The sequence below is a fragment of the Cydia pomonella genome, chromosome 1 (genome assembly GCF_033807575.1).
Source record: "Cydia pomonella isolate Wapato2018A chromosome 1, ilCydPomo1, whole genome shotgun sequence".
NCBI classification, from domain to species: Eukaryota; Metazoa; Arthropoda; class Insecta; order Lepidoptera; family Tortricidae; genus Cydia; species Cydia pomonella.
The window spans coordinates 15,307,916-15,326,574 of record NC_084703.1 but is presented as its reverse complement, the minus strand read 5'-3'; the positions used below and the strand labels follow the sequence as shown (position 1 = coordinate 15,326,574).

Genomic DNA, 18,659 nt, shown 5'->3' with positions numbered 1-18,659 from the left:
CGCCCGTAGTTCCCCTAGGCGTGGTTTCCGCCGCTGTCGCTTAGTCGCAAGCCATACCAGCCGTGGTCTTGTTTACAACTCCGAGGCGTTGAATCGCTTGCCTTACGATGAGTTGGGGCGGCGCTGGTTTAGTGCCCAGCTTTTTGGTGTACTCCAACCTTTAATGTTGATAAATAACTGTTAAGTTACGTAAGACACGTATTATTTCCTTTGTATGTACGTTCATCCTAACTTTACTTTTTCATTCAGCATCTTGTCTACAACCTGCCATTTTCAAACAAATTGAAATGTAATAGTGGTTTAGATTACTGTATTTGCAGACTCTCGTCGGCAGTGGGCTCGTCCAGACTTCAGTAGGGATGGCCGTACAACAACAAGCTGCTATGAACCATTCCACTGCCATGCAAACGGTAAGAATTATATTTTTCCGCCATTCCGAGTTTTGTTGTGTTCTTGTACACTTCCGAAAATATGTACAGCAGCAGCATACGGTTTTTACGTCACTCTTACACTCAAATTTTAGACAAGTGGCACCTGACCTCTTGTTCGCCGCTTAATGCGCCCCATGCACTTCACATACATTTCATAGGCCCTACAGTTTGTAGCACATGGTTGCACTTCCACGTATGAGGTATCAAATTCAAGCCGATTAGTGATGATTTGTATCAAAATTTATAGTTAAAAATAAATCATAATAATATTTTTTAAATGCAGATACATATTTGGATTTCACATGTAGGCAAATGTCGGACGCATAAGCAAGAATGAATTTCACGATGTACATAATGTAATGGTATACAAAAAAAATTAACAGACTTCACGAAACAGTTGTTAAAATGCGATCATCATATTATCAGCAGTCTATACTTCACTAAATGGTGATTTTCGAGAGTAAACGCACGAGCTACTATATAAAATATCCAAATCACTATAGGTGTGCTTAAAATATTTGACGACTTCCCTCCATTTCTCCAGTAACCCATCATGATGATGACAATAACCTAACTGAGACAAACAAAAAAGAATCTCTCAAATATGCCCAGCCTTCTGCGAGAAATTGGGTCACATACATAAAAAAAATCCTATGAATTGGGGCTCTTTGGAAATGAGCGGTTAAATGCCGAGCTGACGGCGTGGGGCTCGGCTAGGTTGTCGTAGTGGTCTGAGTGTGGTCCCGTTGGCAGCCGGGGCTGGCGCTCGACGGCGCGCCGCTGCTGCCGTCGTCGCTGCTGCAGGTCGCGCCGGCGCTCCTGCAACACGAGGTAGCCCACTATCGTCGAACTCGTACAACCTGCTCCAAACAACTTGCAACACTATTTCATCAAAATATGACGGTTTTTTATTAGAAAAAAAAATCTATTTCTTATTGCATTGGATGAATATTAATTATTATTGTAAATAGTAAATTGAGTAACCTGAGGAACATTGTGCCCTATTCTTCTTGTCTTTTTTTTTAGTTCATAATTTTACTTAAATACAACAGCAATCGTGTCGAGTATAAAGCAAAATAATATGGTCGCTGTCAAGAACTGTGAAGGGTTTTGCCTAATGATAGTTTTGTATGGTTGTTTTGAGCAGATTATTGTTACTTGACCCCGCCTCTACATTTTTTCATCGCACCCAGTTCGTTCTTATTTTGTTCGTGGGTTACTTTTCTTACTTGTTTATAACATGCAAAGATACATTGATTGAATAAAATGTGTAAAGTCCAAGACAATTTCGTGCTTCGAATTTGATTGGTACATTTGAGATGGCGCTGTACAGCTCCATACATTTTGCGTATATTTTGCGGTAACCCTGATTGTCAAAAGATTCTCTGATTGACAATTCAGTGACCGCAAAACATATGGTGCAGTACAGCGCCATCTTTTTTCTTATTGCGTTATTCATAAACGCGTTACTGGCCTGAATTAGCTATGAATCGTTTGTAAAACATAATTTAACTAAATCAGGTTCGTGAAGTTTTATGAATAAGGGGGTTAGACTTTACCTCTCTATTGGAGTCTGCGCGGAAAGAGAAGAGTCTTGGAATGTATTGGGCCTCATATATTCCACGACTGTTCTCTTTCCGCACAGACCCTACCATCAATTCTCTTTGATAACGTATTGCGACAGTAGTGTATTTCGAATATTGCTTTTGCTATCACATTTTGATTCTAAAAAGGTGTTTTTGATTCCATGTTTTATCATAGTAACGGGACATCATCTAGTTATAACACTCGTTACATGTTAAATTTTCCACATTCGTAAGATTTGTTCATTCCTGGATGTCACATGCCGAGTGTTTCCGTTTGTTCCTTTTCGTCGTTTTTGTTTTCATATAGACCTGCTCGCATTTGCCATCATCGTGATACTCATAAAATATTTATTCACAAACAGTAGGTAATCTGTTAGTGTAGTTTCTGTTCTGGAAATGAAATAAAACTTGGATTATGAATTTTTTGCCAGTGGGAATTGTTAATTTAATGGAGCTGTCTGCATGTGTCGTCGATATTGCAGAAATAATGTCTTTGTAAAAGTATTTATAGCAGCCGGGCTGTTTTGAACGGCTTGTTAATGCCAATTCAAATGTAACTTAAATGTTTAGTGAATGACAAATGAATTATTATTTATGTACCTATGTATTTCTTCCAGTTGATTGTTCTATGTTGTATTTGTAATTTTGTATGAAATAGTAGGGTTCATAGCAATTTTTTTATTACATGTTGTTTATTTTATAATATTTACTTTTGTATGAAAGCATGAAATGAAATTATAATAAATAATTAATTAATTACGTAGTAAAACGATAAAGTTGAGTATTTTATTTATTTAATCTTAATTGCACAATACATGAAGGTACAAATGGCGGACTTAATGCCTTAAGCTCCTTAAGGCATTCTCTACCAGTCAACCAGAAAGATTAAGTAGGTGCAGTGTCTTGTAAAGTATTTTGTTGGTACTTACGGTTTTTTTTTCAGAGGAGTTGCTTAAAATAAATGCAGGATGTTGCAGCTCATTAGCTTTCATTAAATACATACGATACGATGATATTAAAAAAACACATTGAAAGAATTTTATTTAGGAATTTATTAACTACAAATACTGCAATAATCCTGCAGCACCTTCTACTGAAATGTTTTGTTTGTACTTTTCTGTAGTATATGTTATTATTTCGTAAAAAGCGAAATGTACTGTATTTGAAAGAATGGTCGATGTAAAATAGCAGTTTTAATGGATTGCGTTCTACACGGCGTTGGATTAATATATTATACTTAAATTCAACTAAGTGTACATAAATACATAAATGAAACAGATAACACCTGTATTCCTCCTTCCGTTTACACGGTTGAATAGTAGGTATATCACGTAGCGATTATGGCAGCGAATTAAAGTGGCGCTGCACGGCTGCTGTACATTTCCGTTGACTTCAGGCAGATTAATTCTGTCAGTAAAAAAGGCGGCAATCACCAAATATATAGAATTGAATTTTACGTTTTTTTGTTCACAAATTGTGTTGCCAACAAGCAAAGCAAATCCATCCCATTTGTTAGCGTTCTATGACATTCTTCAACTGTATACGTCTACTAACAGTTCTTTGGTCAATGGTAAGAGTGTAAATATTTTCCTTTTGAACGCTGGGCGATTTGATCGCCTCGCGAACTCGCCAACTTAATTGTATCGTTGAATGGTGTGATTACGTGCAGGTGGGCGGCGGGCTGAGCTCGCCGCAGCTGACGCTGGGCGGCGGCGTGGGGCTAATGGCGGCGCCGGTGCCGGGCGCCGTGCTGCCGCTGCCGCAGCCCGCCGCGCTCGTGCACGTCAAGAGCGAGGACGACAAGAACGCGTCGCAATCGCAGGTCACTGATTACTTTTTCACGCCACTGTTCGAAAATGTGGAAATAGATGGTCTAAAACCAAGCTGTAAAGTAGGCAATAGCTGTACCACCTGAATCACCACTACTACAATGTTTCATTGTTATCATCATCTGTCATTGGTGATGGTAAAAGGCCTTTTTTGGCGCAACTTTTTCCTTCGAAAATAAAATTAGGTTATTTATAGGACCAATTACTTGTTAAAAAAAAGAACCGTTATAACCATTGTATTCACGCTTAGGAGTTTTTACTTATGTAGCTGTTTGTGGTTTTTTAGCAAAAACGCTTCTAAGTTTAGAGTCTGTTTGAAGCAAACAACAGAAAAACGCCTCTTAAAAGTGATAAAAAAAGATAAAAAGGCGGGATCGGAAAATACAATGGTGTAAATTGTGTTTGATAACAAAAATACAAGAAACACGTATCTAAGCTATAAAAATGAGTTCTTCTAGTGAAGAAAATATAAATGTTTTTGGCAAAAAATGCATTGCTTTCTTTCAACAATTGTCACGCCAATGTAAATATTAATTTCTATTAATGTAAAGCACTATATAATGCCTCGGCCGGAAACGTTAAAGATGGACTCGTATTATTTGAGGGCCTCCACTAACGTAACTCACTCGTCCATCTTTGAGCGGTTTTCCGGCCTCTCATACAATGTGCTACATGTGTATTAAACATGAAACTAATAAGACAGCTTGCGGTCATCCCACATAGACCCTCCCATATTTTTTGTGTGGGAGTCCGACGGCTTGTTTAAGTTGTGTGTATGTTTTTACGACCACTCATGTTCATTGAAAATATCGGTGCCTTTTAAAAGTTTAAATTTTCTAACGGTATTCGTCGCCACGAGCCTAGGCTCAGGCGACAAGATGGAAGATATTGGAAAATTCATCGAAATTAAACTTCCTTCAGAATATCAGTCAGTAACATCAGTCGTTAACCAAAGTTAACCCTACACGAAGCGATAAAATCCTTATCCTTAAACTAAATAAAATTAATGTGCTTTATGTCCACAACCAACCTTTGACAGATATAAATTGACCCTTATATGTATAGCTATGAAGGTTCTTGCGTTGCGCCGTCATATACATAGTTTGTCGCTAGGTCGTGTAAGGTTGTCACCATATATTAATTTAATTAATTAATTGTCAGACGCCGGTGCAGCAGATAGCGCCGCAGCCGATGGCCACGGAGCCGACTGGCGAGCCGGCAGGCACACCCTTCCCTACGTCCGCACCGCCCGCCCCGCCCGCTTCCGCCACGGACACTCCGCCCACGCCCACCGCCACCGTTGGTAAGGAAACGTTAGCGCGTGGGTACTTCGCTATTGGTTTCTGGAAATCGCTTCGAAGCACACATGTAAATGAAACCGCAAACAGTGAAACATTATCTTGACAATTATTTTTATAAAATACGTATCAATGTTTCTTTCTAAAAACATATTATATTGAACAGGTCCGGCTAATGGCGAGTCAAAATCAACCGAAACCAAGCAGGAGCCAGAGGCGGCGGCCGCAGCACCCTCTCCCGCTCCTGTGTCCGCGCCCGCGGCTGCTTCCGCCCCAGCGCCCGCCCCTACGCCTGCGCCCGTGCCCAGCAGCGCACAGCACACCACACCTTCAGCGTCCCAGGTACGTATTTACATTTATTTAACGGCTTGAATATGAAAGATACGCCACGTTTGACACATTTTGTAGGCGGCAGATTCGGCGGGCAGCCTCGCAAGGCCGTCTCAGGCGAATGCCGCGGGACGTTTGCCGCGCGAGGCTGCCTCGGTACAAAAAAACAACGCGCGAGGCTCCCGCGGGAGGAAAGGCCGACCCGGGAAGCGTCCGGTAAGCTCAGCACCCGTTCACATGGCAATACATTAAGGGGCTTGTAAAGAAGGGTTATTTGTCCATCACTTCGATGTGTCTATTAAGCTCAGGACCTCAGCAGCAGGAGATTGCAGGCTGGACAAAATATGAAACTTGCTGTGTGAACGGGCCACTGCTCATAGTAGTGTCCGAGCGATTAGGAATGGCTGAGGGTGCGTAATTTGTCCAAGTCTTGAAAAAGTTATGAGCTCGAATCCTTATTCTGACGCGTCGATAATTCAAGAATATAAAGACTGCGGACACTTTTTCTCAATTCTATGAGATATCGCAGCGGCCATTGTTTGCGTAAATTGAATGATAGCGGTTACGATATTACTCTTGATAATGTAACGGAAATAAGTAGAAATGAGAAATAAACGCAAAGAGTGAAACGTTACAGGTTGTATATTAAATATCTGTCGTGGAATCGGTGTGATAATGAGACGTTGCAGGCGGTGACGACGGTGGCGGCCAGCGCGCCGGCCAGCACCACGGCCGCCGTCACGACGCCCGTGTCCGCGGCCGCGCCGCTCTTCAAGAGCTCGCAGTGCGCGCCGCGCCACATCAGCCAGCCAGGTACCACCCACCAATACATGCCATGTGGCTCTATCACCGACCCTTCTCAAAACTCGACTTCAATACACATTGCAAATAATGTAAACAAATATGACAGATTTTATTAGCATTTGACATATAACCTTTTTTTAATAATTCTTACGAAGGTTCTTTTCAATGAAATATTAATAATAAAATTTAAAAGATTTGCGAGATTAGGAAGTAATGAAGTTAAATTGGTTTATTTTACATTATTTGTAATTTCTATTGAACTGCACTTTACTGGAGGTTCAACTAGTGGCTATGGTGACCGTTTGAGTTTGGGAGCCGTTGGCCAGTAGGTAAACTCTTTCGGCTAATTTACGGGGCAGAATAGCAACAGTAAAAGTTCAAGTCATATTATTTCTTCAGTTCATTGTAAATTCAGCTAAAAGTAATAGTAGGTTTGTTAGACCAGGATCTCTAGAAGAATGTCGTATGCATATTATTAGTTCAAATAAATACCAATATTAACCAGGTAGTACATTTAACTAAGAACTAGAACCACTTAAGTCCGATCTGTAAAAAACGTGTGATTTTTTCGACAGCGAATGTATGAGAATTGGAAATATGTTGATAGCAAAAGTAAGGACAGACATTGTTGACACTGAGTTTATGGACAATGGGAAAACGGTGGCAGCAGACTCTTTTGCGGAGTACTTCGCCTCAGTTTTTCAAGGATATGTTACACTCTTGAATGCTGAGTTGGCGGCGCAAAGTTGTGCTGGCCTTCCAGTTAGTGCTGCGCGCGTGTCACTGGAAAAGACAGGTGATTCAGACTTTCGTAAGGCAGCAAAACGTTTCAAAGCGAGAGTTTCGGCGGGACCTGATAATATACCTTCTTTTTTGCCAAAATACTTGCCATCATACTTAAAACAAAAACGCATCTCTACTATAAGAACTACGGTTCGAAATCGAGTGGCTAGAAAGGAATGTCAAATGGTTAAAGGGTTAACCTACGTCTCAAAAGTGGGCAGTTGCCCGCCTGTTGGAAGGTCTCTAGGGTGACTCCTGTTCCCAAGGGCGGCGCTAGTATTAATGTGCCCGATATCAGACCTATAGCTGTGCTGTCACCAATCATGTCAACTTTGTAGACCACGTCAGGGATCAGTAGCTGCAGGTTGATGCGGCCTACTTTGACTTCAAAAAGGCAGTTGATCTGGTAACAATGGCATCCTGCTTCAGAAATGTAGCTGGGTTTTACGCCGCATTTACTGAAATTTCTATATAGCTTTCTTCGTGATAAAAACCAGTATGTTGAGTGGGGTGGCTACAGTTCATAACCATTTTTCACTCAGTCCGGCGTGAGTCACGGTAGCACTCTCGGCCCTACATTATTTACGATAATAATAAATGACTTGCCGGGGGTGGTACGCGCTGCGGGTTGTTTATTGTTCACTGACGATCTGAAGCTGTTTTTGGGTATGGGAGATAAGTCTGATCTGGAGGCTCTCCAGCGGGACCTTGATGCAGTGACCGAGTGGACTGAGACCAATCAATTACACTTTAATATCTCTAAGTGTAAAGTGATTACTTCCTCTAGAATTCGGTCGCCTCTTATCAAATAATATCGCTGACGCAGTGATGGATCATGTTGATGAGGTAACTGACCTAGGACTGACCCTGGACTCAAGGCTGGAGTAAGTGTGACATAAACATAATATGTATGTTACGCCTTGGTCTACACCGTAAGCTTATTTGAAAATTGATTAATAAAAAAAAAGAGAATTGTATTGAGGGAATTATAGCGGGCGTCTCCTCTTTTCAGCCAGGTAACATTGGATTTATTGAAGCCTAAGAACACCTGAAAAGGATCAGAACTCAAATTGCGAGCTAATAATTATGCATACGACATAATTCTAGAGATGTTGGTCTGTGTAATCTTTGCAATCATATATGCTTTTTGCATACAGGATTGTTGTTAATTTATGGAGTGTTTGTCTAATCTTAATATTTACCATTATTTAATGTAATAATGTATATCTAACATCTTTCCCTTCCTTATCCTTCTCATCTTGGAAATATGGTAAATTTTTATTTCATTGCAGACAAAGGGCTACCAAAAGCGATGGTGAAGCCCAACATCCTGACGCACGTGATCGAGGGCTACGTGATCCAGGAGGCGGGCGAGCCGTTTGCCGTAAGTTGCCAGTGTGCTTGATACCGCGATGTGCTGTAGTCCCGTCTATAGGACAGACTGTATATTTAGAGCTGTGATAGAATAATGTTTTTAACCCCAAGGTGAACCGGCCGCTGCGCGAATGGGCGGCCGACAAGGACGACAAGGAGAACAAACAGCCTTCGAGCGACGAGCCCCCGCGTAAGTCACCTAAACTTATATTTCTACAAGTCTATTTCTGTTGCCCTACTTAAGTTATTACTGATCCCACTAGTAGCTATTTATACTTGAATTTTATTTATCAGGCAAGCAGATCATCCGACTGCTCCCTGACCAAGAGAATTATACAGTAGTCCTCGCCGGGCTCAAACGTTAGTAGTGAATACACTTAGCCGGACATTTCTCGCCGCATTTCACCGTAAATTTGCTTACTAACCCATCTGTGACTTTTTGTGGACGTTTTGAGGTTTATAACCTCTTGCTATGGCTAAATAATTGAGCATCTTCTTTGAGAACAATTCACAAGCTAATGTTTTCTTTGAAAATGAGCGGCTAAATTTGTTTGGAACCGAATGGCAAAATACAATAAGCAATTTTACGTCGTGCAGGGAAAAAGCAAATGTTGGAAAGTGGCAGTAGTGGGCATCATCATCTACCCCGCATCAGCTCGAGCCATGAGAGCGACCGCGAGAGCAACGTCAGTGCACGAGCGGCCGCGGGCGCGAGGGTGGCGGCGAGTGCGGGCGCGCCGGCCGGCGCGGGCGCCACCGTCAAGACCGAGAGCGCCGCCAGCGCTGAGCCCGCGCCGGCGGCGGACGATGCCGCCAGCAAGCCGCAACTGCCCAATGTCAACAAGTGGACGGTGAGTATTTACCTTGCTGTACGACTTGCAATGTGAATCCATTGATTCCGAACATAATGACAAAAAAATATATATTTTAAGGTCGCTCTTATTACAATGCGACGATTGTAAGCCCGAATTCGATGCTGTTAGAAACAAGAAACAGGTTATTTAACGAAGCTGAAGCCGAAGTGACATTTTTTAAGTGATTCAAGATATATTTACGCGATTGTACTCATTTCTATGATCGGCTTTTACTATAGCAGCAACTCTCAAATCACTAAAAACCCAGCAACTTTAGTATGGAACACCTGTTTTTTTTTTTAGATTTCAAGGTTGCTTTCACATGGAAGTAGCTCGCGCTAATGCGTACAGTCGTATATTGTATCACCTAAAATCCGTATGCCTAATATACAATACAAATCAGTTTTATCTTAAGAAAATATCGTTCATAACTTTATGAATTTGTATTAAAATAAGTGTCAATGAGTATGTGTATTAGTTAGGTGCTGTACTCGTGTGCAGGTGGCGGAGGTGTGCGAGTTCATCCGCAGTATCCCCGGGTGCGCAGGCTACGCGGACGAGTTCCTCATGCAGGAGGTGGATGGCGAGGCGCTGCTGCTGATCCGCGCCGAGCACCTCGTCATGGCGCTGTCCATGCGCCTCGGCCCCGCGCTCAAGATCGTGGCCAGCATCGACGCGCTGCGCCCTGACTCCGACCAGCCGCAGCACGACCACGACTGAGGTAAACTATGCGAAATATCGTTACTTCGTCACCAAAACTCAGTAATTGCAAAAAAAACATTAAACAAAAATTTTCCTAAGTTTGGTAATAGCACTAGAAATTTTGAATAATTATGAACAAGGGTAACGCGAACGCATTGAAAGGGTTTTTTTTTTAATTTATTATGGAAAATGCGAGAGGGTTCCAAAATTTCAAAATTCAATAAATTATCTTTTATCGTGAAAAAAAGATTTCTGAAGAATAATTAAAAAAATATATATACTCAATACGGCCGGTTCAGACACATTCCAATTTAAGTTTGTAGATGGCGCCAATTCCAGTCATAACCTACATTTCTTGTGTTTGACTTTCCTCATAGTCGAAATGAAAAGTAGAGTGTTTAACTCGGGTAAAAGTAACTATCTAACCCTCGAACTCTTGGCGCTCGAACGAAGACCCGCAATATGTCATTATGAAAAGGTTAACCTCAGAATAATAACTAAAGCATAGAAGCCGGGCAAAAATAAGAGCTCGGCTAAATATATCGGCTTTCACAATACGCTATTGCATGTAGCCCACGAGAGAATGAGACAAAAATTCCTAATAACTTTCGTTTTTTTTTTAGATTGTCACTAAAATGAACAAAGCAAAATGTCAAATGGATGATGTCATTGGATGTAATATAATACAGCCAAATTAAATATATGTTTGTTATTTCACAGTAAAGTGTGAATATGTGCCAACTTTACATAGTCGTATTTTATTAGTTGAAAGATTTCGCGGTTTTTCACCGGTCATATTGCAGAATTTTATTTATATGTTATTCCTGAATGAGTGTTGGAAAACGTGCTGAGTTTTTATATATAATGGTTCAAAGTACCTCATGTGACAATGTCTTGTGTGATCGAGGGCTGAAAATCACAATCAGGAAGAAAATAAAATACACACAAATCGGTAACCTTTAAACGGTGAGTTTCATTTAGTTTTGATGATATCAATTTATAGGACCTAACCTAAACACAAAAAAATATATGAGTAGTTTATATAAATACACCGTATTCAATTCTCTATAGATATTTGCATGTATTTTCGAAATTTTCTTGGAACTAATTAAGCTTATGTTTATTTGCATAATGACGTGTGTGTTTTATCGACCTCGGATCAATAACTTATCGACAATCATAGTAATAATCACAATGAACTTTCCTTATTCTGTTGTTTTACCTATCTTGTACTTATTTAAATTCTATTTTATTACTTATTACTGAAATTGGAGCAACGATTAGTAATTTAGACAGAGGCGAATGAAATAAGTGATCAAAAACAGTATACACATAAATTAGTTAGTTAAACCTCATTGCACATTAAATATTGTACAATGGGCGAACTTACCAAATACCTTAAAAAGCTATTTAGAAAACAGTATTTCAAATACTAGTCCCAAAAGCATCATGTATTTGATATTAAATATTTGACTTCCTAGTATCTTGTATTTTAGATACTTTTTATAGGGTATCTTGTGCATCTCTGGTGATGTATATGTATACTGCCTTGTATATTTTGTAACTATTAAGCGCATAATTTAGCGATATAAAAAGTCGACACAGAACATCCATAGCGAAGCACAAAACTTGTGACACCCTACGTAAATGAGAAATAACAAACATATATGCATCTCTTTTCGACACATTATCTCATTCGTAAGGAAGTAAAGGACGAACGTAATTAATACCATCATAACCTTCTTGCATATGTGTATTAATACTGCATAATACTGTTTCTGAAATTATAATGTGTGGATTTCCATCAGGAATCCTTATGCTGCATGTGCATTAGGAGACTTCTCTGATGGAAACGTTCCTTATGCAAATGGGGCTAAGAACCCTTAATTCTCTGATGGAAAGGTCTCTTGTGCACATGAAGCATAAGGACCAGGACCCTTCTCTGATGGGAAGCCACAATTTGACACATCGACAAAAAGGATATCACTTTGCTATTTATTGCGAGTAGAATACACTGAAACTCCTACTGAGATGAGAATTTCAAATAAACTCATTCTGCTTAATGCAAATTAATAAAGACCAAATACGGGTTTCACTCGATCTTGAAAGTTGTGACGATTTTATTTCACTGACTCTGTGTCATGTTTTCACACGATCTATTTTATATCTCCAAATCTCTCTAATCTGAAGTAATTATTGTTTTAAGTCAATCGGTAATTGAGGATATATTAATCAAAAATATTATTTACTCTATTTTATGATCTTGATCGAGATTAAAGAGATTTCGAGATATAAGCCTCCATTGAAACAATCTCAATAAACAATTTCAGAAACGGTATTATGCTCCAGGCCAGTTATGATACACATATGCAAGAAGGTTTAGTATGATGGATTTAATTACATCAATCCGGACTAACCAACTTATTTAAATAATTTCATCATGATGCACAATACATGTCGTTAAAAGCTTGAATAAAATATATGGTATTATGTAAGTATCTGTTTTAAAATGTATAAAAAAATCTGAAAAATATTGTGTATGTATACAGATTTTTTTTTTCTTGTTTTATATGGAGTGTTAACCTGCTTATAATTACTTTGGAGGTCTAAACTAAGCGTCCCACTCGTGTAAAGCATGAAATAATTCGTTCCATTTACACGGAAATATTCATGCAAGGACATTTATTTATTTTTTATTTAAAAATAAGAAGAGGCGAATGCTGAAATTTAGTGTAGCACTTACTAATGACTTGGCACATCATCAGAAAAAAACAGGCCGAGAAGCTATTAAGGCACAAAATGTTCCCTTATCCTTCCACGGCCTTTATAATATTTTTAATATTAAGTAAAAAAAAAACATAATTTGTCTTAAGTAAACAGATGCGGAGCCTCCACCTCCACGGATGTGGTATTTTTTTTAATTATCTTTCATAAATCTTTTTTTTTTTTTCACTATAAAAGGAAATTTATTGGATTGTGCAATTTAAGCTCTCTCAAACGATATCTCACTTGACGTAACTAGACTTTGAAATTTTGGCTCCTTAAGGAGGGGCGAATGGGATTCAACTTTCAAACGGAAATTACTGCCTTATGCTTGTAACGTACATTATACTTACTATTTTACGAATAGCCCCATTTAGCCTATTCTGACAAAATGGTAACTACGGAACTCTATACTGAGCATGGCCGGACATGCTTTTGCCCGTTTTTTTTAATTACTTAACAAAAAACGTTTTCGAATTCAGTTTGCAATTTTTACCGCCTTTACGTGTGTTAATTATACTTAAAATTTATATGTCATTGCTCTAAGGACAACTTTTTTCAAATAAAAGTAAATTGTTTAAATCGGTTCACGTGATAAAGAATTATCCCGAGAAACCGACATATGTTATTACGTCACGCAAATTAGTTAGACAATTTGCCGATAGATGGTGCTGTACACAATTATACTTATCTGGTTAAAAGTCTTTCCCCTTTATGGTTACAAGAGAAAATAGAAAGTTTGTACGGAATTCTCGGTGCGTGAGTAAATCGAACTCACACTTTACCCGTTTTTTCCATCGGGGAAGTTGTTAATCATGATACAAATCGATTAAGTTACAGAGAAAGGCCTTAAGATTGCTATTCATATTTATTGGCACACGTATTATCTAAAATGCTCTACGATTTTTTTATAAACTCTTCTGGCTCAACCAGAGGGTTGACCTTAAGGCTCTCTGACTGAAGTTCCAATTGACGTTTCAGTTGGCACTTCAGAGAGCCTTAAGGTTTACAATACTTTAATAGATAACCCTAGAATCTCGATTTTAATCTCAATTAAGTATCTTAAACAAGTAAAAGCCATATACACCGTGTTTAATCCACTCAATTGTTTGATATTCTTCAGTGACTTCTATTATTATAATAAGGTGACGGCTGGTAGCTATAGCTACCAAAAGCATGTGAGTGGTTATTGAATTCCGTTAACTCCAGGGTATAGGTAAGTACGAGTACGTTTAAGGAAACTAAATGGCATAGTTAACAAAATATATATATTTTTATTTTTATAAAGTAATTAAATGATGCATATAGCGTTGTTGTAATACGGGCATTATTTAATTCAACGAAACAATCGAAAACTGTTACATATCAATTTCATTTCGAACATCAATCGTCCGAGATAGTAATTACCTACTAGGCTTGGGACTTTTGGATGCATGCCATGGTTCGCTATTATGTTATAATATTTTTTTCGAAATCAAAGTCAAGGCAAGTCTATACGCTCGTAAAGGGCCTTATAAGATAAAAATAAAAAATTGATTATCTCTGAAATGTAGTTAATTAGAATACCGGTGTATTTGAGAAAGTTACTTAATTTAAGCTCAGGAATGCACCCTTGTAATTAACGGAAATCAAAAATAAAACACGGTGTATACACTGTAGTTTATAGTCGTCAAATCACAATTACTTCACGGCGCAACAAAATTAGTCAGGCCACAATCATGTGCATGAAACGGCATCTCCTATACCTATAAAGAGAACTTATGACAGATGATAACACTAATACGACATTTTTTCCCTTACAGAATTGCTTTAAGTCCATCCAGAGTGGGCATCAATAGAGTTAAGTACTACGCAAGTTTAGTGATGTGTTCATAGTTAATTGTCCCAAGAAACGAATTGTGTAAAAACATGTGTATAGTTTTATAGTCTAATGTTTCAATTCTTTTATTGTAAAACCATTGGTATTACTCATGGTAATAGTTAGTAGTTGAAGTATTGTATAACGTATGTTGTAGATACTTTGTATTTATGTTATTAATTAACTGTTATTAAAATTTGTCTTTTTAAATGAATCTAATGAACGTAATATTATTAGCACATATTATTTAATTGTTTATACCATTAACCACACAAGCATTGTTTTTCAAATGTATTTGTAGTGTATTACTGTGAATATTGAATAGAAACAAGTAACTCGTTGTTTGTGAGTTAAGTATCCTTAGGTCGAAACGTGTTGCAGGCTCCGGCTGGCCCGCGGCGGCCCGCGAGTACTCGAGGACGAGTTGTCGAAAGTTCCGCCTATTTAGTGTTAAGCGTCACATGCGTAATAGTTTACGTTATTCGATGATTCTGTTTTATTTGGAAGCGGGTATCTCCGCCGACGTAGCGTCACCGCCGTCCACTTGATGTCATCGTGATCAATGCTCGTGTGAACATCACCCATTGTTTAAAAGTCTCGAGAACCTTATTCAGCTTTGGCGTTCTCATAACTATAGAAGAATAATAATAACTTTGATTCAAAAGAAACAACAACCATTCATTTCGGCGATTATTATGAATAGCGGATGGGTAGCGTAGCGTGAGAACTGCCAGTAGTATATATTATCCACAAACTTTGGCATCCATTAACAGAGATTTTAGCCAAGATTTTTACGACCAATATTATTGAAAGAGTTAATAGTTGAATTACAATTTCATGTCATGTGTCTAAAATGACTACGATTCGCCGAAATGGAATAATAAGTGTCTCAAATATTTAAAGTAACTAAATTACGTGTCGATGAGCAAATAAATACCATTCATTCGTGTCAGTATCAAGCGTAGGTAAAGAAAACACGTTGTTTATCCATCGACTCTACAAAGGTCGGTAGGAGAGTTGAGATGGCGCAGAAACTGTGTTCAACTGTACAATTGCTAATAAACTTGTCGGTACAAAAAAGAACGGTAATTTCAATATCCTGCTGGCGTTACTGTCATGGTGTTTTGTGCGTGACCACAACTCTGGTGCTGACGACTAACATACTGATGCGTGTGCGTTGTATTTATTCATATAAGTGATTCTAGTACTAATGTTATTAATAAGATTAATAATGTACATCTAAGAATACCTATTTAAGAATTTAATTAATGTAGTTAGAATATGTTTCAGATGGTGTAATTTTAGGTGTCCTCTTAACAGAAAAGCAATATGGGCTCTACCAATGGTTTTCTAATTCTATACAAATCCTAACTTTAGAATTTAATTGAAAGAATAATTGTTATTGATTTAGAATAGTCTTAAGTTTTTTATTGCAAGTGCAATAATATTGGAATAGTTTATAATTGTAAAAGAGAACTCATTGTCATCTTATGAATAATGCTATAAAACGTATAATTTAACATCTTCCTAAAATTTGACTTAATATTATGGTGCTATATAATTTTGGGTTTGTGTGATAGTTGTATGATATGTATATCGCGAGGAGTGTAGCTGCGTCGCGCGCGCCGCGAGCCGCGAGCCGCGAGCCACGAGCCACGAGCCACGAGCCACGAGCCACGAGCCACGAGCCACGAGCCGCGAGCCACGAGCCACGAGCCGCGAGCCACGAGCCACGAGCCGCGAGCCACGAGCCGGGCGGCGTCGGAGCTCCTCGCGGCCTGCCCGCCAGTGCTTTAAAGTCACGCTAACCACTAACTATTACTAACTAAAATGTGACTGTCACCATTATAGTCGTTGCGACAAATTTATCGACATATAGGCTAATGTAAATAAAAGTGGTTGTTAAAATAATACCAAAACCAGGTCGGGTGTAAATTCAGCTGTTTTTTTTTTGTAACTAATTAAGGTCTTATTAATGTACGATTTAATTACTATCTGTTATTTATATTAGCATATCACTTCCATGTGAAATGTTATCGATGTACTCCGATAAATGTAAGTCCCGCGGCAGGCAGTTTCTGTGCCTAAGTAAGCCCTAAGTCTATACGACCAAGGGAGTCTACCAACACTTTTAGTATCAAACTTATGCACTTGCATCCTAAAAGAGCCCGCGTTTCGCGTTTTAGGTAGCGAAAGTGTGGACTGATGTTATCCTAATTTCTTAAACCCAGTGTTGTACAGAACGGGGCGTCCCCTGCTGCGATCGCATTTGATGCCTGTTTCAAAAAGAGTGAACAATAGTACCGAAAGTGACTGAATTTGTATTGATCAATTTAAATAATTATTTTGCGTCCTTACACGTTTATTCAGGCACCTTGTGTGGTTTGCACTGGGTAGTTATTATTGTTACATTTATACATATTTGTGATATCGATTATAAAGATGTATGTGTAGTAAATTACTAAATTAGTTTCTCTTTCGACAGTTTGAGCACTGTTATAGGATCTGATTTTTTGTCAAAATTGTTGCATTGCGTCTACAAATAAGCCATTATTAAAAATTCATAGGTACTTAGAGAACAGTACTATTACGGCCCAGACACGAATTCGCACGCTGCCGCAGTTGCAAGCGGCGGCCATAGGTGGGACCGAGAAATAAGTAGCGATCCGACCGTTGGTTCCCACCTGTGGCCGCCGCTCGCCGCTGCCAGCGTCGCGCGATGTTGGCCGAGGCCGAGCCGTTTATATGCTTCGTTAAACCATGTTGTAGGATCATCATGGGACTGGTATAGTGTAACGGAAATTTCGTATGCGATTGACTGCAATATATCGAAGTTCATTTTTAACTGTGAATACTTCTTGAGTTTTTACCTAATTAATAGTCATAACACAGAGACACAATGAAACAATTATACAAAGTATCCGCCGATATTTATAAACATATAAAGTTCAGCGAGGCTGACTTGCTGTGCTTCCATGCAACAGCGGCAGAGTCTCGCTAGCCAGAGGCTTGAGGTACCTACTTTGCTCAAAATGTTACTCAAGGAGACGCTCACGACGACATTAGAAAAAAATAAACAAATAAGACTGATAAAAAACTCTTTTATTTATCACTTGCAAATACATAGTTGTAAGACATTTCACAAATTCTGACACATATTCATTTAATAGAGCTAGAAAAATGTATCTGTTCTAGTTCTTAATTTTTCTTATACAATTTCTATAATCAAGATTTTTTTTGTTGTGTTACTAACTGTAGGTACATTTTAATGTATATTGTGGCCCAAAAACTTCCTTATTAAACAGATTGTAAAACACGTGCCAGCTTCCATGAATCTAGTTTAAATCAAGTATATAATCGGTAAAGTTTAAAGTTATAATTTGAAGTCAGAACTGCACCTACGATAAAAAATAGTCCAGTTAGGGATGATTTAGACGGCACGCGATCCCGCATACGATTATAGTTACATTACGGACTACTGAGGTTACAACCAATTCGGCCGACCGATCAAATACCGCAATGTAATGAAAGTCGCAAGCGAGTTCTCGCACCGTGTCAATGAGCGTTTAGTGTGAGAGCTACGCGTAGCCGGCGTAGAAGGCGTCGCTGGCGGCGGGCTGGCCGAGGCGGTAGTCGGGTCGGCGCGCTTTGCTCTTCACGCCCTTGCCGTGGCTCGGCTTCACGTGCCCCTGCACCTCGCTGCGCATCTCCGTCATATGCTGGAAAACATTCATTGTTCAGGTGTGGTGTGGCCGAAACTAGTATATGCGTACTTAACTTATTTAAACTGAGCCCTTTCGCCGTGCAACAGTGTCTATGACAAACAATACGAGAAAGTAATTATAATCAGATCCTTCATAGCTTTCATAATTTGTATTGCATGAAATGGATGACATAATTATGCAATAATAGTATAGCAAGCTTTATCATTAAAAAAGGGTATAACAATCTTGACGCGAAATAATTGAAAGACCTTTTGAAAAATACATTACTGCAAATTTGTAACAATTATACCTAATTTATCATTTATACTCTTTTAGTTTCATA

The 18,659-nt window shown here is 38.8% G+C and overlaps 2 protein-coding genes across 13 annotated transcripts in view; one reads left to right on the top strand and one right to left on the bottom strand.

Moving 5' to 3' along the window:
• The window catches only part of LOC133516403 (polyhomeotic-proximal chromatin protein-like), a 47,901-nt gene extending 30,192 nt beyond the window's left edge, over positions 1-17,709 (top strand). For 5 of the 11 annotated variants that reach the window (XM_061849336.1, XM_061849328.1, XM_061849321.1 and 2 more), the window contains 11 exons: positions 321-410; positions 3,687-3,839; positions 5,008-5,149; positions 5,311-5,486; positions 6,164-6,287; positions 8,354-8,445; positions 8,526-8,625; positions 8,730-8,795; positions 9,033-9,286; positions 9,791-10,010; positions 14,557-17,709. In XM_061849336.1, coding sequence (XP_061705320.1) covers positions 321-410; positions 3,687-3,839; positions 5,008-5,149; positions 5,311-5,486; positions 6,164-6,287; positions 8,354-8,445; positions 8,526-8,625; positions 8,730-8,795; positions 9,033-9,286; positions 9,791-10,009 — 1,416 coding nt within the window. In that variant the 3' untranslated portion in view covers position 10,010; positions 14,557-17,709. The remainder of the gene's footprint in view (positions 1-320; positions 411-3,686; positions 3,840-5,007; positions 5,150-5,310; positions 5,487-6,163; positions 6,288-8,353; positions 8,446-8,525; positions 8,626-8,729; positions 8,796-9,032; positions 9,287-9,790; positions 10,011-14,556) is intronic. The other 6 variants (XM_061849368.1, XM_061849392.1, XM_061849375.1 and 3 more) reach the window with 4 other exon arrangements.
• The window catches only part of LOC133516453 (angiopoietin-related protein 7-like), a 25,882-nt gene continuing 24,919 nt past the window's right edge, over positions 17,697-18,659 (bottom strand). For both annotated transcript variants that reach the window (XM_061849420.1, XM_061849411.1), the window contains exon 8: positions 17,697-18,331. In XM_061849420.1, coding sequence (XP_061705404.1) covers positions 18,191-18,331 — 141 coding nt within the window. In that variant the 3' untranslated portion in view covers positions 17,697-18,190. The remainder of the gene's footprint in view (positions 18,332-18,659) is intronic.